Source organism: Ambystoma mexicanum, chromosome 3q, assembly GCF_040938575.1.
Source record: "Ambystoma mexicanum isolate Mex_15411 chromosome 3q, UKY_AmexF1_1, whole genome shotgun sequence".
In the NCBI taxonomy this organism is placed as follows: domain Eukaryota; kingdom Metazoa; phylum Chordata; class Amphibia; order Caudata; family Ambystomatidae; genus Ambystoma; species Ambystoma mexicanum.
In genome coordinates, this window is record NC_090926.1 from 102,938,592 (window position 1) to 102,958,679 (window position 20,088).

The 20,088-nt window shown below is 46.3% G+C and overlaps 1 protein-coding gene across 1 annotated transcript in view; it reads left to right on the forward strand.

Annotated features, from left to right (window-relative positions):
- Positions 1-20,088, forward strand: part of ITGA5 (integrin subunit alpha 5) — a 297,527-nt gene that overhangs the window by 161,621 nt on the left and 115,818 nt on the right. The window contains exons 3-6 of the mRNA XM_069653218.1: positions 8,572-8,684; positions 10,499-10,622; positions 18,357-18,418; positions 19,747-19,792. Coding sequence (XP_069509319.1) covers positions 8,572-8,684; positions 10,499-10,622; positions 18,357-18,418; positions 19,747-19,792 — 345 coding nt within the window. The remainder of the gene's footprint in view (positions 1-8,571; positions 8,685-10,498; positions 10,623-18,356; positions 18,419-19,746; positions 19,793-20,088) is intronic.

Here is a 20,088-nt window from a genome sequence, read left to right on the forward strand (position 1 = left end):
TCACCAAAACATAAGGTCTTGCAGAAAACGATGGTTCCATGGGCAGGTCATTCGCAGTGCAGGCAGCTCAGCTGTGGAATTCCATGCCTCTGAAACTGAGAACGCAGGAGGATCATGTACAATTTCGTAAACTCCTGAACACCCACCTTTTTAAGTGAGCCTCTCATGGTTATAGCACAGAGACTCGAGCAGTCTAGGGAGCTTTCCCTTTTTTTTTTTTTTAGATAGTATTTGTTTGTCTTGATAAACGCGGCCTGATGCCTGCGGGCTACCGGCACTATAGAAACACACATAACATAACATAACAGTAAGGAGCCATTCCTTCTGAATAGTGTCTCGGTTAAAAGCTTTCCTTAGCAAGAAGTTCAGCGTATGCTGCTTTTGGCTCCTCTGCCGGGCCCCTGGAGAGTTGAGGGGAGAGTATTTATCTCCCACCTGCAGGGGCTTTGGGATGCCACAGCATAGGCTCTCGGGGAGCAAGCAGGGAGCAAGAGCCTCATGCCTGCGAGCAACACAGCCTGTCTAACACGCATTGGTTGCTGTAGATCTGGCCGCGACCCTGGGAGGCGAGACTGCCTAACCTGACCACCCTTGAATGTGGGAGGCTGGCTGCTTTGCATACAATCACATTTCTTTTTGGGAGCTTAAGAATGAGCATCAATGTGACCAATATAACTGCTAGTAGTTGAAGCGTGCAAAACATGTAAGCACGTAAAGCACACACCTCAGCCAAGCAGTCACTCCAAGAGTGACCGGTCTAGAAAGCCGTGTCTACTCCTTTCGGAGAGCTTCTGCATTCGGCACCGGCAGAGGACGGTCTAGTCCCCTAAATGCACGGAGCTTGTAAAGATTGCCCACCGCGTGAATACAAACTTCCCCACCCAGAGTAATTGGAATCTATTCGATAATTCCATAGGATTGTTGGGGCCCGTAGCGCCCCGGTTGGGGAACCGTTTTTGGAGACTGCCGTGGCTCTGCGCAGGCGGTTCACCGTATCCTAGCAGGTTCTTACAATGCCACATAATTGAGTGTTTGGTACAAGCTTCTCGCATTTGATTAATTTGGCCAAGAATATTCGCTGGAAATCCTCATCTGGCAGGTTCCAACCCTCGGCCGCCCCCATCCAGACTGCAAGATTACTGCGATTACTGTGAAGGTCCTGCTTTCGATACCTGGGCACATCTAGGGATGTAACAGTCTGTGACCACCGGGACCAGCCCCTCTCATACAGTGATAAAACTGCCCTGTGCCGCACACATGGGACCAATGCAATGTACTTTCACCTCAGTTTCCCCTTGAGATGTTCACCCAGTACTGTTTTTTTTAATTTATTTTTTCCTACTTGAATCTGGTGTGTACCAGGCCCCCCACCACCACCCCCCCCCATTTTAAATTTAGTAAAACAAGTCCCGTGATACCAAGAAAAAAATGGGACTGGATGGCCTTTTCCCACATGGCAAAGGAAGGGGGAACTTGAGATGAAGTCATCTACTGCACTCCCAGAGTGACTGCACATTTTGTTCAAAAGGCTGGCGTAGAATTTCCCCATTCTCGCTTCTTAATTTCAGAAGGATCCGCCATCCCTGCTTGGAAGTTCGGCGAATAGTGTCTGTATTGGTGCAACCTTTATCTGGGTTCCCCTGTGCTGTACATGTTTGCGATGTGACCCTTTCACTGCCATTTCCCTTGCAGTTTCCTCAGTTCTGTGCTTATCGAATGTGTCTAATAGCTGGCAGTGCTGCAAGTCTTCCGTTTGTAAGTCTGCCTACACTGGCTGTGTTGTCACTTCCCGTGCTATGTCTGTTCTCTGTGAAGCTGGCAACTCTGGGGCCTTTACAGCGCCAAAGGGTCCAAGGAGCTCGAGCTTATGCTCTTGCTCTGGGTGCAGACTTGTGGCTTGACCCCTCTTTAGAGGACGAGATTTATTGGTCATTTGTGATGCGCCTATACACAAGTGTTTAGAGATTCATACCGCAGTGGTCTAAGAGCACAGCCTAGACTACTTCCCAGTGCTTTAAATGGGGGGGTGTGGGGAGGAGGAAGTGCAGGTACTCGCCAGTCTAGCTTTAAGTGGGCGGGGCCACGGGTTAGACAGCATCCAAAGGTTGTTCTCCTGCTTGATCGCCGACAGGCCGACCCACCCACTTCTGTCTGTCTGTGTTGATATCTGTTGGTTTAGTTCTCCATTTGACTTTTTATGTATGATTAACATTTTGTTCCTTTAATGACCCTCTTTGTGCCCCTGTTTAGTCTTTCTCAACCCTTTTCCCTGTCCAGTCATTGCATATCACCTGTTTGTACAGCACCAGACTTATGTACACCTGGCAGTGTAGGGTGACCAGAGTGTCCTAATAAAACCCCGGACCTAAAAGGACTACCATGGCAGACTCTCCTGCCTCCCTTCTTCCTGTATGTGCACATAATATTTCCAGAACTCAACTGCTGTCCTGCTAATAACTGTGCAGTTTTTAATGTAAGCATGTCCTGATCAACGGAGCTTTTGCTCTGATGAATATTACATGCTTTCCTATCTATTTGGTTTCCCAGCCAGTCTGTGTGGCTAAAACTGGTAATGCCTAGGGTGGGGTATGTGAAAGGGTGAGGGTTCAAGTCCAGCCTGGGAGGTCAGAGGAATACATTATAAAATGTTAATTATTCTGATTGTTTGCTTGGTTTAGAATTGTTGCCCACCATCAATATTCAATCATTTCATACTGGTAACCTTCCCTTTTTTTTTTAAAAACACATATTTTTATTGATGGTCTCAACAGTTGCATTGGCGCACAGTGAACACAATATTCAATCGCATACATAACAATATCTTCGTTAAATGATTAACAGTTGTCATTTAGTCGTTTCAGTATCTGAAAGCATATCACAAAGGTATGCCCTGAATGGGCCCAAATGTCTTTTGGCCTACTCATGCTCGGTTGGGTCAGTACATATTGCTCCTCGCATTCGTTTATGTAGGTTAACTCCCGTAGGAAGGCGTTCATTGTGGGGGCGGCCGGGCTCTTCCATGCCTTCAATATACATCGTTTAGCTATGACACATGACACATTAAACAGCCTTCTGAGTTTTTCGGAACATTTACCAATATCACCGAATAGGTATTTTTGTGGGGTCAATTGGTAACCTTCCCTTTATCCAAAAACTGGGATAGGGAACCCTCCCTTTCCCAAAAACCAGGACGTGGTTTTTAAATTAAAAATGCCCTCTGGGCGGGGGATGAGTGGAGGGGGGCAGAGGGCCTAGTTCTGTGACTGTCCCGGCAAAACCGGGGCTTCTGGTCATCCTATGGCAGTGGGCAAAAACATTGTACATCTCAGAACAATGATATATAATGCCAGCATAGGGTCGTGACGGGTAACCATTTATGTAATCTATAAATGTGGTGAATGACAATGTAGAGAAGCTGAGCAAAGCTACTGTTGGCTGTAATGGGATGCAGCACGCTGGAGGCGGTATGAGGCAAGGGGCCTGATTTACAAACTGGTTTTTCAATGGAAAATTCCCATTGAGAAATGTTTTGGAAATCAGACCCATGATCATTACACAGAATGTAATGCGGCCTGACCATACCACTAAGGGATCCCAAGAAGTTTGCATGACAACCTTCTGCACCAGCATTTCTGCAACAGTGATCGAAGGTACGCATCGCAGCACGTTCTGGGGCCAGCTGCCCAGGTTATCTGTGCTGGGCTAGTGCATGTGTTTTAAAAAAATAAATAAAAAAAGTGTTTTTTTTTCCCCCTTTCCCTTTTTTTTCGTACATAAGGAAGCACATTAATAGAAATAATTGAGGGTGGCAGTACATACTCAAAGCACAGCAGCTACATTCACTGTGGATATACAATAAAGCAGTTCCCTGATGTCTGAAAATCAGGACATAAGCTCTACCGCCACCCCATCTACGTCGTTCCCTGGCCTGCCAAACTGAGAAGAGGGAGGACATGAGTCCCTCCAACTATAGGCCATCCCGCATTTTTATATATCGGACACCAGCAGTCTGGCTCCACGCTGGAGCAAATGGCTAAAGAAAGTTAATATTTACATGGCCGCCACTGTAGTCAAAGAACCGCGCTTGAGAGGAATACCAATGCATCCTCTTGGGCCCATACTACTGAACATTGTGTTTGAGGTGCCTGAAAGTGCCACAAACCCATTCCAAGGAATTATTGACTCATTAAACTCATATTTTGCTCCACTAAGTAATGTGGATTATGAGAGTCCTATCTTTTACGCTACGCAGGAGAAAGGTGGGACGCTGGATACATTTGTCATGGCATTACACAAGAGGGTCCAATGTTGTGATTTTGATCATTATTCAACGGACGAAGCTTCAACATCACAAGTAATTGCTGGCTGTGAATCTGCTGAATTTCAGAAAAAAAAGCTGCAAAAGACCCAGTCCCTGGAAGAAATTCTGATGCTTACAAGGGTCAACATGGCGCTCTCCGTGCAGGCACAGTCCCTATGCAACATAAGTCTCATACAGTAGCTACAGCGCCCATATGCCAGATGCGATCGTCAGAAAAACTAACAAACAGAAAGGAAAAACCAACCAACGGATAGCAATGCAAATGCTACCGATGTGGATATAATTTTCCTCATGTTGGCCCCTGTCCAGCGATTGGCCACTCGTGTGACGGCTGTGGAGGTGAAAATAATTTCCAGTCTGTGAAAAAACATCAAATGCGTCCAGCAGTTGGCAGACCGTAGAAGCCCCAGTAAGCAAGCGGATGCCCCTTTGTCCAGAAAGTGGAGGTCTCCAAATGCCAGGTGGAAAAACTCATCATGCTGATGTCGGTCGTCCCAGAGACAGATTAGAAGAAGAGTTGAAAGGAAAGAGGAATACTGCGCAGCGTCCATTCCGCAGGAGATCAACACGCCAAAAACTAAGATATGTAGCAGCTTCTCCCCAATATCAAATATCAAGACTATTCTGATTCCTCCTCTAACGGCGATCGCAAACGAGGAGTACGTCCACACCATTGGGAACAAAACAGCAGTGGAATATAGTTTGACCTTAAGTTAATTGTGATCCATGAGGGTTCCGGATTGACGCCGGAGCCACGTTAACTGTGGTAAATGAGGACCGGTATTGAGGGCTCAAAAACAATGCATCACTGCAGCCAGCAGACATAGACACATCCTTATGGATCTGATAAGCACTGTAGTGCAAAGGCATGTTCAAAGCCGCATGTGCATACGACAAGACTGCAAGATTGGTTATATATGCCATAAAAGAAGTGCCAGGAGACAGTATTCTCGGCTTCAAATCAACCATGCAAATGGGGCTGTTTCATATAATGTATCAAATAATTACAGCTTATACCACAGACCCCAAAGACATGGTAGTCCAGAGTTTCCTTCGCTATTTACAAGATGAGGAAAACTCAAAGGATAACCAATTGAGCTGTACATCATATCCGTTGTAAAACCAGTAGCACAGCACTATCTGGGAAACATTCAGAAGCGGGTCGAAGATGAAATACAAGCACTGCTGAACCAAGACATCATTCAACATGTGACAGGACCCACCCCATGGGTCTCCCCCATTGTCCCTGTGCCTAAAAAAAGAAAATGGGGGCAAAATCTGAATCTGTGTGGACATGAGAGCACCAAATGTGTACTGAAAGAGAGAGACACTTATCCTCGAGAATGACGGACCTAATGCATCTTCTGCATGAGTCAAACGTTTTCTCTAAATTGGATTTAAATAAAGGTTATCACCAATTGGAATGACACCCCGAATCTCGCTACATTACTACTTTCACGACACATATAGGATTATTCCGATATAAAAGACTCCACATTGTAGTCTCCTCAGCAGCTGATTTTTCAAAATGAAGTTCCTCACGTAATCTGGTACATACTTAACTAAAGTGACGTCATCCAAATATTTGGGGCAACACAGGAGGCGCATGATGACATGCTGTGTCGAGGGTGCATGGCAGTGGAAGATGCAAATTTGACATTAAATCCAGCCAATTGAAAATCCACGTTGACATTTGTTTGGTACATATTTTCGAGTGAATTACTACAAACTGATCCAGACAAATGTACAAGCTCTTATTTCCACGCAAACGCCTACTTTGACATCAGCATTACGATAATTTCTGGGCATGGCCAGTTAATGCACAAGATCTATTCAAGACTTTGTGTCAGTCAGTACACCGCTATGACTTCTCACTGGAAAGGGGCAAGTACGCACATGGTCAACAAAATGTTAGATGCATTTAAAGAAATAAAAGCACGCATTGCATCAGTCTACTGCACTGCCTATTATGACCCAGACTTAGAAACAGAACTAACTGTAGATGCTAGTCCTGTAGGTTTAGGTGCCATCTTGGTGCAATTCTAGCCAGGGTCCTCCTCAAGCCACTAGATTGTGGCATACTGTTGGAGCTTATCAACGACCAACTGTGCATATTCGCAACCTGAGAAGGAAAGCCTAGCAGTGGTTTGGCTTGTGAACATCATCTGTTCTTGTATGTAAGAAAATGTTCCATCATCACTGATCACCAAGCACTTTGGCATTTATGCTTCTGCGAATTGCGCACTGGGGTCTTCAGTTGCAGGAATACTCGCGTAACATCATTCATCAGCCAGGAAAAGATGGGATTTCTTATCCCAATATCCTTTGCTGCGAAGGAAGAAACGGTTATCCATGGCAAATCAATATATCAATTACATCGTGCACAATCCACTACCAAAGTCTTCGACTGTACCTGAAATCATAAGAGACACATAAAGATAGTGCCGATGCAAGTCAAGGACCAGGTAGCATCCAGACAATGGGCGTCAATCACATAAAGGTGACGCCAGCTTGTCAGGAGAGCAAAAACTGTCGCGACAATGAAGCTAAGAAAGGACGTTATCAGTTACCCCACAAGGACTACTAGTGAAGGAGAACAGAATCGTCATCCCTGAGTCTCTGCAAGATTGAGTTATTAATCTGGCACATACTGGACACGAGGGGATCGTCTCTACCAAACCACAACTTTGAACAAATGTGTGGTTCCTGCAAATCGACATCAAAGTGCAGAAGACTCTTGAAACTTGTTCAATCTGTAAGGCTGGAGCTCCACGCACATTCCCAGAACCTTTTAAAAAGGACACCAGTTGCTGTCGACATGTTTGGACCACTAGCAAATGGCAGACCTGTATTGGTAGTCATGGACGAGATGTCTTGCTTTCCAGAAGTGCACATGGTTCATTCAATGGCAGCACATGCAGTCATCCCAGCACTTGACAAGATATTTGCTGATTATGGCATCCCAACAATAATAAAATCGGACAAGTCAGCCCTTCAGTGGGCATGAGTTTGCAATGTTTGCTGAATATCTAGGTTCCAGCACTGAAAACGTACACCCCTTGTGGCCTCAAGCCGATGGCACTGTTGGACGTTTTATGGCCATTCGGAAGCACACGCTTCAACTGTGCTCCATCACACAAGGATCATTCATGCAAGCTATTAGCATGCTGCTACGAGACTATTGGAATACCCTGCACAGCTCAACGGGGGTGAGGGAGGGGTCTGCCCTTCAAAATTCATGTTTGGTGGAGTGATAAAAACTAGACTGCCACAGAGAGCAGAGCCGGTATCTGGATCTGATCCAGATCTAAGAGCACGAGCAAAGGACGTTGCAAGCAAGACAGAAATTAAGAGGTATGCAGATAAAATAAGGGCCAAAGAGTCAGATCTACAAGTGGGAGATATAGTAATAGTGCAACAATCTCTGCTTTTGACCCCAAGTCGCAGACAGTAACAGCCATCAAAGGGGTTCCATGGTGACCGCTGAAGGTCCAGGTCGTAGCATCACCAGATTTTCGTTTTTCTAGTAAACGTATGACTGACACTTGTAATGTTGAGGAACCAGATGATACTGCAACTTCACAAGAATCTGGCTCTGACTACATGGGTGGCGATGTGGTCTCTAGCGGTTTCATTGATGCAGAGGGCAGAGCAGCAGTGTCTCGGCTCCATCAAGCAGAATAATTTCAAGACCTGTAAAATGGATTGTAGAGATGGAGTAGTGGGACCATGCATTATCTTATGTGGGGCGGGGGGAGATGTAATGTCCTGTTTCTATGTTTGGGTACACCTTTCCTTGGTCGATGCCATTTGATCATTGCCGCCAGAAAGCATGTCACGTGACAGTGCGCAGTCGCATCAGTTTACGCCTATTATTACAAGTAAAAGATGTACATCACAATCGCTCTGTTTATAACCTTACTATAGTAATTTTGGTATGTTGATATATCAGTGCTGCCTTGCATGATTGAACTTAACACTCGCCACCACAGTAAAGGCTGCAGTTATCGTACAGTGCATTAAAAAAAAAAGACCTTCATTTTACCATGCGCCATATGCTTGAGTACCGGTACTCCTCTTTAGCTTAGATAAGTACCAGTACTCAATAGTGCGATAACTGAGCAGTGCCGGCCCGAGAGCCGGATAAGACTCGCCCATTTGAACTGCTTTTTCCTCAAACTAACATGCTGATGCCATACCAATACAGACCTTCACAGTGCAACCTAAGCTGCTTTCTTTTCCTCTTTCAGGACCACGCACCCATGAGTTCAAAGGTAACGTGTCTGACTGGGAGGAGCAGGTGGAGTTCAAGTCACTTCAGTGGTTTGGAGCAACGGTGCGAGCACACAATCGCTCCATACTGGTAAGTGTTGGCCATCCATACTCGCTCAGTTGGTCGCTTGTTTTACTTGGCTACCCTAGTGCGGTTCACTAGAGATATTGACTGGATATGTGGTTTGACTAGTCGAAGGCACGTGGGCAGGTTCACAACTGGATGATTTGTGCAACATTTGAAGATTAACCTAAAGTAAGGCTGTGCTCTACCTGTGGCTCTCTAGATGTTCGGGACTTGGATTCCCATAATTCCTGGCCATTAGCCAACATGCTTAGGCCGATGGGATTTGTAGTGGCAGAACCCTCATAAAGGGACACATGGGGCAGAATTCTGGATTAGTGGTGGTGAGATGCTGTAGGATGGCGCTCGGGGCTGGTGGCTGGTGTGGGGAAGCGGGGGACATGCCACAGCCGCACTCCATGAAGTTGCAGCAGCTTCCTTTGAGAATCCTCTTTGCTACGTTGGTCTGGCTGACTGCTCCATCGCACTCCTTTGCCATTTCGTTCAGGACGATTTCTTGTAGCTTTCCAAACACGGGGGTCTACTTGCTAGGGAATTTGGGGTTCAGTCTCCAGAGGCCCCCAGTCGGTCAACGTACCGATACTGGCGCCAACACGTTTAGAAGGGTAAAGGGAAATGGAGGCTGGTGTGAAGTAGTCTCCACCTCCGTCCGCATGCACATGACTGGGAGAGCACAATGTACTATTGTCCTTGTTTACTCCGTGGGATGCTGGGTGCTCCACTGCGATTGGGTATTTAATCGACTAATTCTGATATTGACCATGAGCCTTCAGACTGATACCCAGATTTTGGGATCTTACTTTCATTTTGTGGCCACTACCTCGGCCAATAGAAGTCTGGGATGTCATATTTTTTTTACAATTCCATTTCTGTATGCACACCCTTTTAGAAAGCACCCCCCCCTCCCAAAAAAAAACAAAACTTCTGGCTGGACTGTAACCGCCCTTAAGGTTCCTTTTTCTGAGATGTGCCATGCTAAAGTGTTACTCCGCGTTTAGGGTCGACCAAGCCCTTTTTGGTACAGTTGCAGCGCTATAATTTCCACATAGGCGACACTGTTCCAAAGAGAACCAGGCTTCACCTTCCATGATTAGGGCCAACAAAGTCAAAACATGTTGGGGGAATTTGGGTTCCGGTGCAGATGCGGCATGGCCCACCAATCTGCCCTTCCCCCTTAGTCATACAAACAAGACGGATTTTCATATGGCTGCTTTCCTTCAGAAACGGTGCAGACCTGCTAGTTCCCTGGAGCAATGCCAGTGGTTATGATTCTTCAGAGTTTGGTTATATTCAGATTTGTCTGTATAACAGCATGTCTGGAGTACCTTTAGTGTGTTAATGAGCATCCTTTTATTTACAGCACCTCCAAGATGTAAACATGCCATATGATTTTTTTTTCTCTTTAGGTTTAAGTATTGAGGAGGGTTGTTCCTGCAGATATGTTGCTATGTTGCATGCATCACTATCTTCCCCCGCATCCCCTTTTAAAAACCGCACTCTTTAAAAAAAAAAAAAAAAAAAAAAAAACCTAGGATGTAAAGCTTTATGTATATAAAAACAAGTCTTCTCCCTACCTTCAAGATAGAATTGCATAGCTTCTAATTCGTGCTTGCCCACTTTCCGTGCTTCAGTGGCACCTAGCTGTATGCCCTGGTAACCAGAGGCTTGTGAGCGCCCGTCTAGACCATATACCTCCTGTCTGCGGATTCCGGTCTGCTTTAAAATGTTCATGACCAATTTAAGAGTGTTGTGGTCCGTGAAATTGCAAGGTTTTAGGTCCGTTTGTTTCTGTTAAGTGTCTTCTTTCTCCTCTGCCACAGGCGTGTGCCCCCCTGTACAGCTGGCGCACAAAGAAAGACAAGCCCCACAGCGACCCCGTTGGCACCTGCTATCTGTCCGTGAACAACTTCACCACCTTCGTTGAGTATTCTCCATGCCGATCAGGTACGTAACGGCTGGTACATGGATTTACACACCCTTTTGGCACCCCTGTCCTGTGCATTCTGGTGCCCTCTTATGGCACCCTTCCTAGTGGCACCCTAGACAATAGCTCGCTCCTTCCTTGCTGTGGAATGGGGTCATGATTCTGGGACTGCTTCAAGGAACTAAAACTGCCTGTTATGGACCAAGTGTTCCGTTTTCATGTTTGCGGCAGGGATCCCCGTAGTGTCGCTTTGCTGTAGTTGGTGTGCCTCCTCACTTGCCTCCTCACTTGCCTCATCCTTGAGGCACTAGAAGTCCTGCCCGGGTGCTGGCACTGATGTGCCAAAGGGGAGATGACTAAACAGAATCTAGGTACACGATTAACACACGTGTTGCCTGCTTGTTGGAAACGAATAGAACATGAATGCAAGTGACTGACAGAAAAAGTGTCCCAATGTAACTGCCCATGAAACTGACGCTAGGGAACACGACAAAGCATCTCTGGCTGGGGCAGTGGTTTTTTCTCTTTGAATTTTCTCTTTGCTTTTTTCTGGGACGAAGGCTTATATACAAACTTCGCCCTGCCTCGAGATGTATGTTCATGGTATCCACCTCAGGATGGTCATTTTCTCAAATCCCAAGGGCTGCAGTGCTTGGTCTACCATCCCACCTGTGAAGGTAGGTTGCTCACTGGTATTTGCTGTCAGCGCTCTGCTTACGCTCCACTGGATCAAATGCAGTTTGGAAAAAAAAAAAAAACGACTGCACATCTGTCATTTCCAAAACTCATTTCATTCTAATCAATTTTTTTTTTATATATATACTTAACCAAAGGGTGCACTTGTAGGAAGGAGTTGAGATCCTAATATCCAACCCAAAACATTTTACAGTTGAGGTACCTTGCGTGCAGCTGTTTTAATGTAACAAAGGAGAGTGGGTTTGTTGGCTGTTCGGGGCATCCATGATGGCGCCACACCGGTACAGAACAAATCTAGCCTTTGTGTAAGGAAGCATACCATGCCCTAGAAAGAGTGCAGTGGTCTGAACAGAAGTGACACTGGGGGAAAGGAGTCTAAGCTCCGGTAAAAGAGGTCCACAGTGCTCTTCACTGAATATCTCAAAGCATTGTGGCCGCCATTTTGTTAATCCTTTGTAGCCTGCCCTTTTCAAGTGGATCACGCAGGAGCAAAGTCGGTCAGCATTATGCACAATAAACTGGTACAATGAGCTGATGTGCCAATCTGGTTGAACCATCTGCAAAACAGTAACGATGACAATATGAATAATCTTCCACAATATTTACCAATCGAAAAAAGTATTGACACACATACTATTAAGCTGCTCCTTGAACGTGGCTGTAATGTTCTTGATGGTCACTTCTTTTTCAGAGCTGTTTAGATTGAGCACTTCAAATTCGACTTCAAATTAAAATGTTAGATTTATAATGAGCCAAAGCAGTTCATTCTTTGTTTGCACAGTTTTTCATTGTGTGATATTTGCACAGTAGTGTCCCAGTGTGATGAGAACATTGGAGTGCAGTGCAGACAATTGGGGTCTATAAGGACAGAATGACTTGAATGTATTTGCCGTGGGAAGGACATTCGGAGATAGCTTAAGAAAGTAGACCCGTGGGACAGAGGGTGAATATCATTCCATGTTTTGGGAGGCCATTTTACTTTGGAAGAGCCAGAGAAAGAGTGTGCTCCTGTGGTCCGCTGCTGCAGGTACTCTATTCCTGTACCGGGAGTATCCTGGCTCTTTCTGAATTGAAGGTGGAATGGGGAAGCTATTCCACAATCTAAGGGCTTTGGCTAGGATGCCTCCGTCTGTCCTCTCTTGCAATTTGGAGCTCCCGATATCTCAGCCAGGCCCCTTAGCGTTTTCTGCCATCGCTGCCTGCATGCTCCTCTTTACTCCTAGTCTGTGGGAGCAGTGACTAGATCCCAGGTTCCCCGTTTCCATTCCACATATTAACCGCTAAACTACAACTTTTAACTTGACACCTTTCTTCTTGTACAATCATGGCGTATCCCGCTTCCTGATGTTCTACGTCGGCATGTTGGAATAATGAGGTAGAAAGGTATTCCGCTGTGGTGCGTGCCAACCAGTGACCAGTAATAGATGGACACGGTGCTTGGTCCTGCTTACAGCCTCCTTTCCTCTGCAGCAATCTCATGATCCTACCCGTTCAAGCTTGGGGAGGGGTTGGGCTATTTTGGCTATCGTGGCTGCAGTAAATGGGAGCATGTGACGCGTAGCCTATTCTATCATGTTTAGCCAGAATATTTCCTGATATTTATATAGTGCAATGAGAACAGAAAGCCCAGTGTTTCAATTCCCAAAAGTTGACATGTGCATACACAGAACAGTCCAAGAACAGATGAGTCTTGCCTGGAACATGCATCCGAAGCCAAGGGCTGGGCTGTAGCCACTGGGTGTTTCCCTGTGTTCCGATGGCTAGAGACCACAGAGCCCGTTGTGGGATTATTGGGGGGAGCCAGGGCGGAAAAAACAAAAATCTATCTCTTCAAAGCTCGAAATGGAAAACGTTTGTGTGTTCTTTGGAAATGGAGGTTACGAAAGTTGTGGTGTGATGACTCTTTTGAAGGAACAGGCTGTTGGCCAGAAATATCTGATGCCACTTGTAGGGTGTTGGGAGTGAAATTTTGAATTTACAGATCTAAATTCGGCGCATGCTTCTATTCCGGAATGCTGGTTACAGTAAAATATTTTGGGTCTCGCTGCCCCCTCCCCGCTCTCCCCATTCACCCTCATTCTTCAAAGGCTTTCCTCCAATCGTGTACACTGTAAAGTGATGGCACCCCGTCTTCTAGCACCACTCAAAGGAGCTTAGAACCCTACATGGACATTGATAATTACATCTATTTTTAACCTAGCTTTTTGCAGACGGTTATGTTTAAGTTCTCCAAAATCCTAAACCTGGGGTTCAGTTACGTCAATCCATACCCAGGCTTCGGGGATCTTTGTATTCCCAGGCCCTCTGTGGTACGTGTGGATGAGCAGTCGTGGGTGTGGGGCCATGCTTGGAAGAGGGGAGCCGGGTGGTATAAAGGCACAGTGTAATTTACAGAATACAATGGAGGATTGTGCACACAATAGCTTAGTAAACCCATATTCTGCATCTACATTGGTGCAAAAGAAAAACGCAGGGCATTGCTATTGTAGACCACATGTCCAGGATGTCCTAGCTTCTATCATCTCAGCGCAGGGGTTTTGGGGTTTTGAGATTTTAGACCAAGTGCCATGCATGGCCTGAGAAGTACTGTTCAGTGAATCCAGATGTTGTGGGTCTGAGTGACTGTCTCCAGTCTGCATGCCCAGATAAGGGTAGGGCGCATCGGTTTTGTGTCCTAGTTGTCTGCGTAAGTGTGTAGCGATCAACAGCACTTCACTGTCGGACTGTAGATTTGAAGTCGGTGCAGAGCAGTGGTTAAAGTGTACAAAAAGCAGTGGAACTAGGTTTTCTGCTGGCTTGCCACCCCCCGTCCCCCGCTCGACACAAACCCCATCGCCATGGAGCCACCCGCACACAATACAAACACACCTGCTATTTAAGGGAATGTTCAGTGCAGTGTACCGAGTGCTAGTTTCAACTTCTTGGAACACTTTTATTTTAAAACGAAACCATTCCGCAACGTTTCTTTTCGACCAATGATACAGAGCCTTGTTTTTCTTCCAGTAAGTTCAGCTGTTTCTGGATGAATCCCAGTGACTGTTAAATGTTAAAGGTATTTGTACTGCGCGCCGTTGCCAACGGAATTGGTCCCCAGGCGCTCTGGCAGCTCTGTGAACGATAAGGTGGGATGGGTTAGTAAGGTGAAGAGGGAGTAGGATAGTGAGATGAGTGGTGTTTTGTTGGCAGCTTCAACTCTGTGTACATCGGGTGCTGAGCTTTGTTGCGGGTATTGGATCGGTGTCAGTCCGCGTGTGCTGCTGCTTCGGCTTATGTGTTGTTATATTGTTGTGAAGTGCGTGCGGCTTGTGGTGCGAGAGATGGTTGTGTGAGTTTTTAAGTATGCAGAGTTTGAGGTTATATTGGTTAGCAGGTTACCTGACCTTTAGCATGCTAACATTCACAGTTTTCTCTAAGTGTGGCACTTGTCGGCCTTTCACAGTCCTATCTAGGAGCGGCGCAGGCCAATGTTCAGTTCGATCTAGGTGTGGGCATGCTAACATTCACAATCTTATCTAGGAGGGACGCAGGCTGGTGTTCACAATTCTAAGTGTGGCACATGCTAATATTCGAGTTTCATCTAGACGCGGGCAAGCGATCATTGAATCAAAACCTATCTAGATGCGATGCAGGCTAATGTTCCCATTCTATCTAAGCATGGACATGCCAACATTTACAATTCTATCCAAGTGTGGACATGCTAGCATTCACAATTCTATCCAGACGCAACACAGGCTAATGTCCACAATTCCATCTAAGTGTGGGCATGCTAATATTTACAATTCTATCCAAGTTTGGGCATGCTAATATTTCCAATTCTATCTAGCTGCAACGCAGGCTAGTGTTCACAATTCTAAGTGTGGACATGCTAATATTATGGCACTTTATGTTATTGGGAGGTAAGATAGAGTGGCAGTGGTTTTCTGGAGTAGAGTGATTGCTCTACTCCCCACCCATGCCACGCTCTCAGTTCTTGTTGGTGTCTGTTGACCGCAGGGGAAGCCAGTGAAGCCAGCAGTCACATCTTGGAGCTGCTAATGTAGGAGCCGCCCTTTGCCTCGTGGTCCTTCGTCGCAAGGGCTGCCGGGCAGAGGGCTGCCCCGGAATGTTCTTGATATGGGGTGTGTGGACCAATCCGGGTGCAGTGGGCGGATAGGGAGGTGGGCATAAGGGAAAGCAGGAAGCGGCCAGCCCCGGGGAGACAAACCATGCGCTGAGTGCGCAATGGATGGTGCTTTTAAGCAACATTTATTTTATTTAAAATGAAAGTTGCCTTCTTGGGAGGTGAGGGTCAGGAGACTCCTTACCTCGTCAGGGGTCCGCTGGTAATGGCAGAATGCTGCTGGTGCCGAGCCTCGCTGCGGCCTCTGTTTTCTTTTTTCTTAGACGGGCCAATCGGGACGGGGAGGCGGGCATAAGGGAAGCAGGAAGCGGCCAGCCCCGGGGAGACAAACCACGCGCCGAGTGCGCAATGGATGGTGCTTTTAAGCGCCATTTATTTAATTTAAAATTAAAGTTGCTTTCTTGGGAGGTGAGGGTCAGGAGACCTTACCTCGGCAGGGGTCCGCTGGTAATGGCTGTTGATGATCTGGCATTTATTACACACCTCTACACACGTTTTTCAAGGCGTGACGCGGCAAGGGAGGGGGAACAGAGGACAGACGGCGATCCTACTAGGCCAAGTGTCTAGGAAGAGGAAAAGTGCGGAGTGGGGTTGGGGGGTGGTTCAGTGCAGTACATGGGGTAATAGTATAAATAAATAGGGAAGTAGGGCCAGCTGGTTGCAAGTGCAAAGATAAGTGCAAACATCAGGTGTCAAGTGAAGGGAGACAGGAAAAAAAAAAGTCCCCAAGTGCGGGGGTTGCCAGGTAGCAAATACCCCTTTTCCTATACAGTTGTTGTGAGCTGAGTGCAAATACTTCCAATCTGGAAAATGGCACCCTATAGGATTTGGCGGTCACCCAGTCGGGTCCGTTTGCTGCATTCAACCGTTCTCCAGCAAGCACTCCTTCAGCAGTGAATCCCAGACAACCAATCAGAACCGTAATTGCTGATGATAATCCATGGAATGCTAGATAATACTGTAGATGTCCCACTAGCAGTTACCCCTTACTAAAGCAAGTGTTATCTGCTGCATTCTAAAGTACAGTTAACATGCTATTTTACCTGCAATATACTGTTCTGGTTCTGATGTAACCACAGAGCTCACAACTGCCATCCGCTGCTCCCAGATAGACTTGTCTCTGCTCAGTTTGTGTTCTCCAAATTTAGTTAAGCATACCAGTAATAGTTGGCTATCCCACACCCAAAATTCAGTTCTCAAAGTAGCAGTCCCTAATTCACTGACCTCCTGTACCTTGGTTACTCTGTACCAAAACGGCTGTAAACGGTAACTTTAGAGTAGCGTTAATCTCTGCTAAAACAGTTGCTATCCTGCACAGACATGTACAGCGTATGTAATGTTCGTAGTATGATCCCCCAAATGTGCTTGCTTTGCACAGTTGGCCACCCAATCACAGAGCCTCCAAGCAGTTGCATTGGCGTAGATAAGCCCAACTGAGCTCGCTTTATTCACTCGGGGTGTGCTCATGGTAGCCCACTGAGTCCTACCAGCACATGTGCTTCTCATGAGAGCAATCACTGTTGCAGTGACGTTTCTAGCACTCTGCACTCGACAGTGCTGCTAAAGGGATCAATGGCACCTCTAGCACAGCAGTAGTTTTTCCTGCAATATAAAGGAACTCGTCGTGCAATGTTTTTTCCTGTTATGCAATCCAGAGTTTAGACCATGGTCTACTGAATGTACGTACCACCCGTTGCAGCACTTCCAGGTTCTAACAATAGCAATTGGGCTATTTGTGTAGCTCCTAACTCCACATCCTTTCACAATGCAGGACGCGCCCTGCAGACGCTGCCGGGGCCCTGGCGTTCATCCCGGCTCCATGTCCAGTGATATATGATATGGCATTTGTAACGCGCCTATACACAAGTGTTTCAAGGCGCGACGAGGCAGGGGAGGAGGAACGAAGGGAGGACGGACAACGATCCTACTAGGCCAAGTGTCATTTAGAAAGCGCAAGTGCATGGGATGGGGGAAGGGGACCGTGTGGGGGGGAGATTGCAGTGCATGGGAATAGAATAATAACAATAAGTAAACTAACAGGTGGCAAGTGCAAAGGTAAGTGCAGAAATCGGGACTACCTGTAGTACATGGTAATCATGACCTGTGGCCAAGCTCTGTGAGCCCTGTGCCGAGTGCACGGCTTTTGCCCGCAGCGGTCTTCTGTACACTGGCCATGCCAAGCTTCCACTGTGCATGGGCCCTTGTTTGCCTTTGGCCTTGCCGTGTGGACGATGTGGCGCCTGTGTGTGTGTGTGTGTATATATAATTTGGTAAAGTATAATGCAGGCTGTAGACAAGGTCATAACTCTCCATGCACGCCACCCACACACAAACCACCCTTTCCATATGCTCCGATTTCACTCCTAAATGTTTATCGGTGTATGCAACAAATGTGCAAATCTGGGCCATGCACTTGCCCTTGGGCAGGTCAAGGCATCCCAGGGGGGCCATGAGGCGACCGAAAACATTTTGCACCATAGAGTTTGTGAACTCTGACCACTGTGGTGAACTAGCAAAGCTATCAGACTCCTAGGTTTTCAGCTTGACCTCTTCCAATCGGGGCCTGCATTTTAATTTAATTGTTCGCAAAACAGATGGTCCATATTGTGTTTTTATTTTTGTGTGCACATTTTGAAATCGAAAATAATACACTGCTCGTGTTTCCTCAAAAATCAAGTTATCCTTCAAAGTTGGCCCAAACACCAACTACTAAGCCAGGCTTGGAGTAGATTCACCCGATTTGTGGGAAATTGTGTACATTTTACTTTTGCTCCCCAACACCTCATACCTTTGCCCCTTCATTGGGTTTACACATGAAACGCACAAAACGCCATTGAGCAGACATTCTGACTTCTAAGTGAAACCAATTCCAGCGCCAAACGTTTGGTACTGTGTGCAGCCTGTCTTTTTGCATCCTAATGACCTGTCTCTTTCCTAGATCTCAGCTCTGAAGCGGGACAAGGCTACTGCCAAGGAGGCTTCAGTGCCGAGTTCACCAAGGTAAGATGGCGCCCCTGCACTGTTGCCCATCTGAATACTCTGCCCTTTGTCCTTCAACACCCGAGGCTTTCAATTGAGAAGTTTAGAAAGTACAGCACACCCAGTGTTCCTCAATCGGACTTCTTCCTGAGAGAGGTTGTGTGATGTGGAATTATATTGTCCTAAAAGGGTCTGTTGAATGGCCATTTTAGGACCTGCTAATTTCTCCTTCTCGTAGCACCCGCTGTCATTTGCGCCACTCATCAAAATGCATTCTATTGTGCCTCGCTTTAATGTACTGTAGTTCTACAAATGTATATAGTATTCCAATTCATTGAATTTAAGTAAACTTAACCAAGTAAAATGTGTTTTATTGTTGATACTTTGGGAGATTAAGGCGGTATGCTCCTTTAGCGTGGGGAAATTGCTTTTCTTGGTTCCTTCTTTCTAAAGTGTGAGAGGTGTGGGTGAGTGACTTTAAAACAAAAAAAATGCACCCACGTCCAATTCTGCATCGGTCTCGTGACATCTGCCGCCATTCAGTGGCACAGTGGACATGCCTTCATTACAGCTGCTGGGACACAATATCCCCCCAAACTTCTGCAACTCTGCAGAACAATCTAAAATATCATTGTTGTCCTAGTGGCTGGGTAAATCATAAGAATAAGTCCTACTTGGTGTTGGTATTGTAATTGAAAAGGGGCCAAAATTATTAAAACTGGCACTATTTGATGTACTAGAAGTGCCAACCCTGTGCGCCCCGTCTGTTTTATAGAAAGCTGTGTGACTTCATAGCTACCCTACATGTCACCTCTTCAGCAAGTCAGACACCAGATAGAATGGTATTCTCCTTTGATTATCTGGGAGGCTGGGTAACACCTCTCCGCTATGTTGTAACCTACTCTAAGTCTCTGGCGCCCAGTTACCTCAGGGTTCGGCGCATGGTATAAATTAACAAATAATTTGGATCTGTACAGTAAAGGAGGCAATTCACTATAGTGGGGGGGGCGGGTTCCTATGATGACAACTCTAGGGTGTACTGGTCTGAGTCTAGACACATTTACCGGGTCCTTCTGGTTGATGTTCATGTTGCTGGCCTCAGCATTGCATCATTTGCCATCCATGGAACTGGGCCTCACCTTATCCCTGGATTTACGCAACCCAATATCGTATCAGACTCCAACCACTCCTTTGCACCCCACATGCTCACACCTGCCGTGTTACACGCGAGTCACCGAGCGTATGTCTTTGAGTGCATGTCTTTCAATGAGGATGTTGGAACTGGACTTGGTGACCTTTCTGATCTTGTTGGTGTAAATATTTGACTGGTTATTTTTTTCTTTTCCTAGACCGGGCGAGTGCTGCTGGGTGGACCAGGGAGCTATTTCTGGCAAGGTAAGGAAGATCCATCTACTCGAGGTGCACAGTGGTCGAATTGTACGAAAAGTAGTGGAACTATGTTCCCTGCTGGCATACCCCAGCTCCCCACAAATCCCACTGGCATGCCCCTCCCACGCACAATCCAAACCCCCAAACAGATGATGCCATTTAAGAGAATGTTCCGTCCAGTGCATTGAATTGTACATTTCAACTTCTTCCTACACTTTTATTTTAAAACAAGCCATTTCGGAATGGTTTCATTTTAAAATAAAAGTATAGGGACAGTAAAATCTAATTTAAAAAAGTAGAGG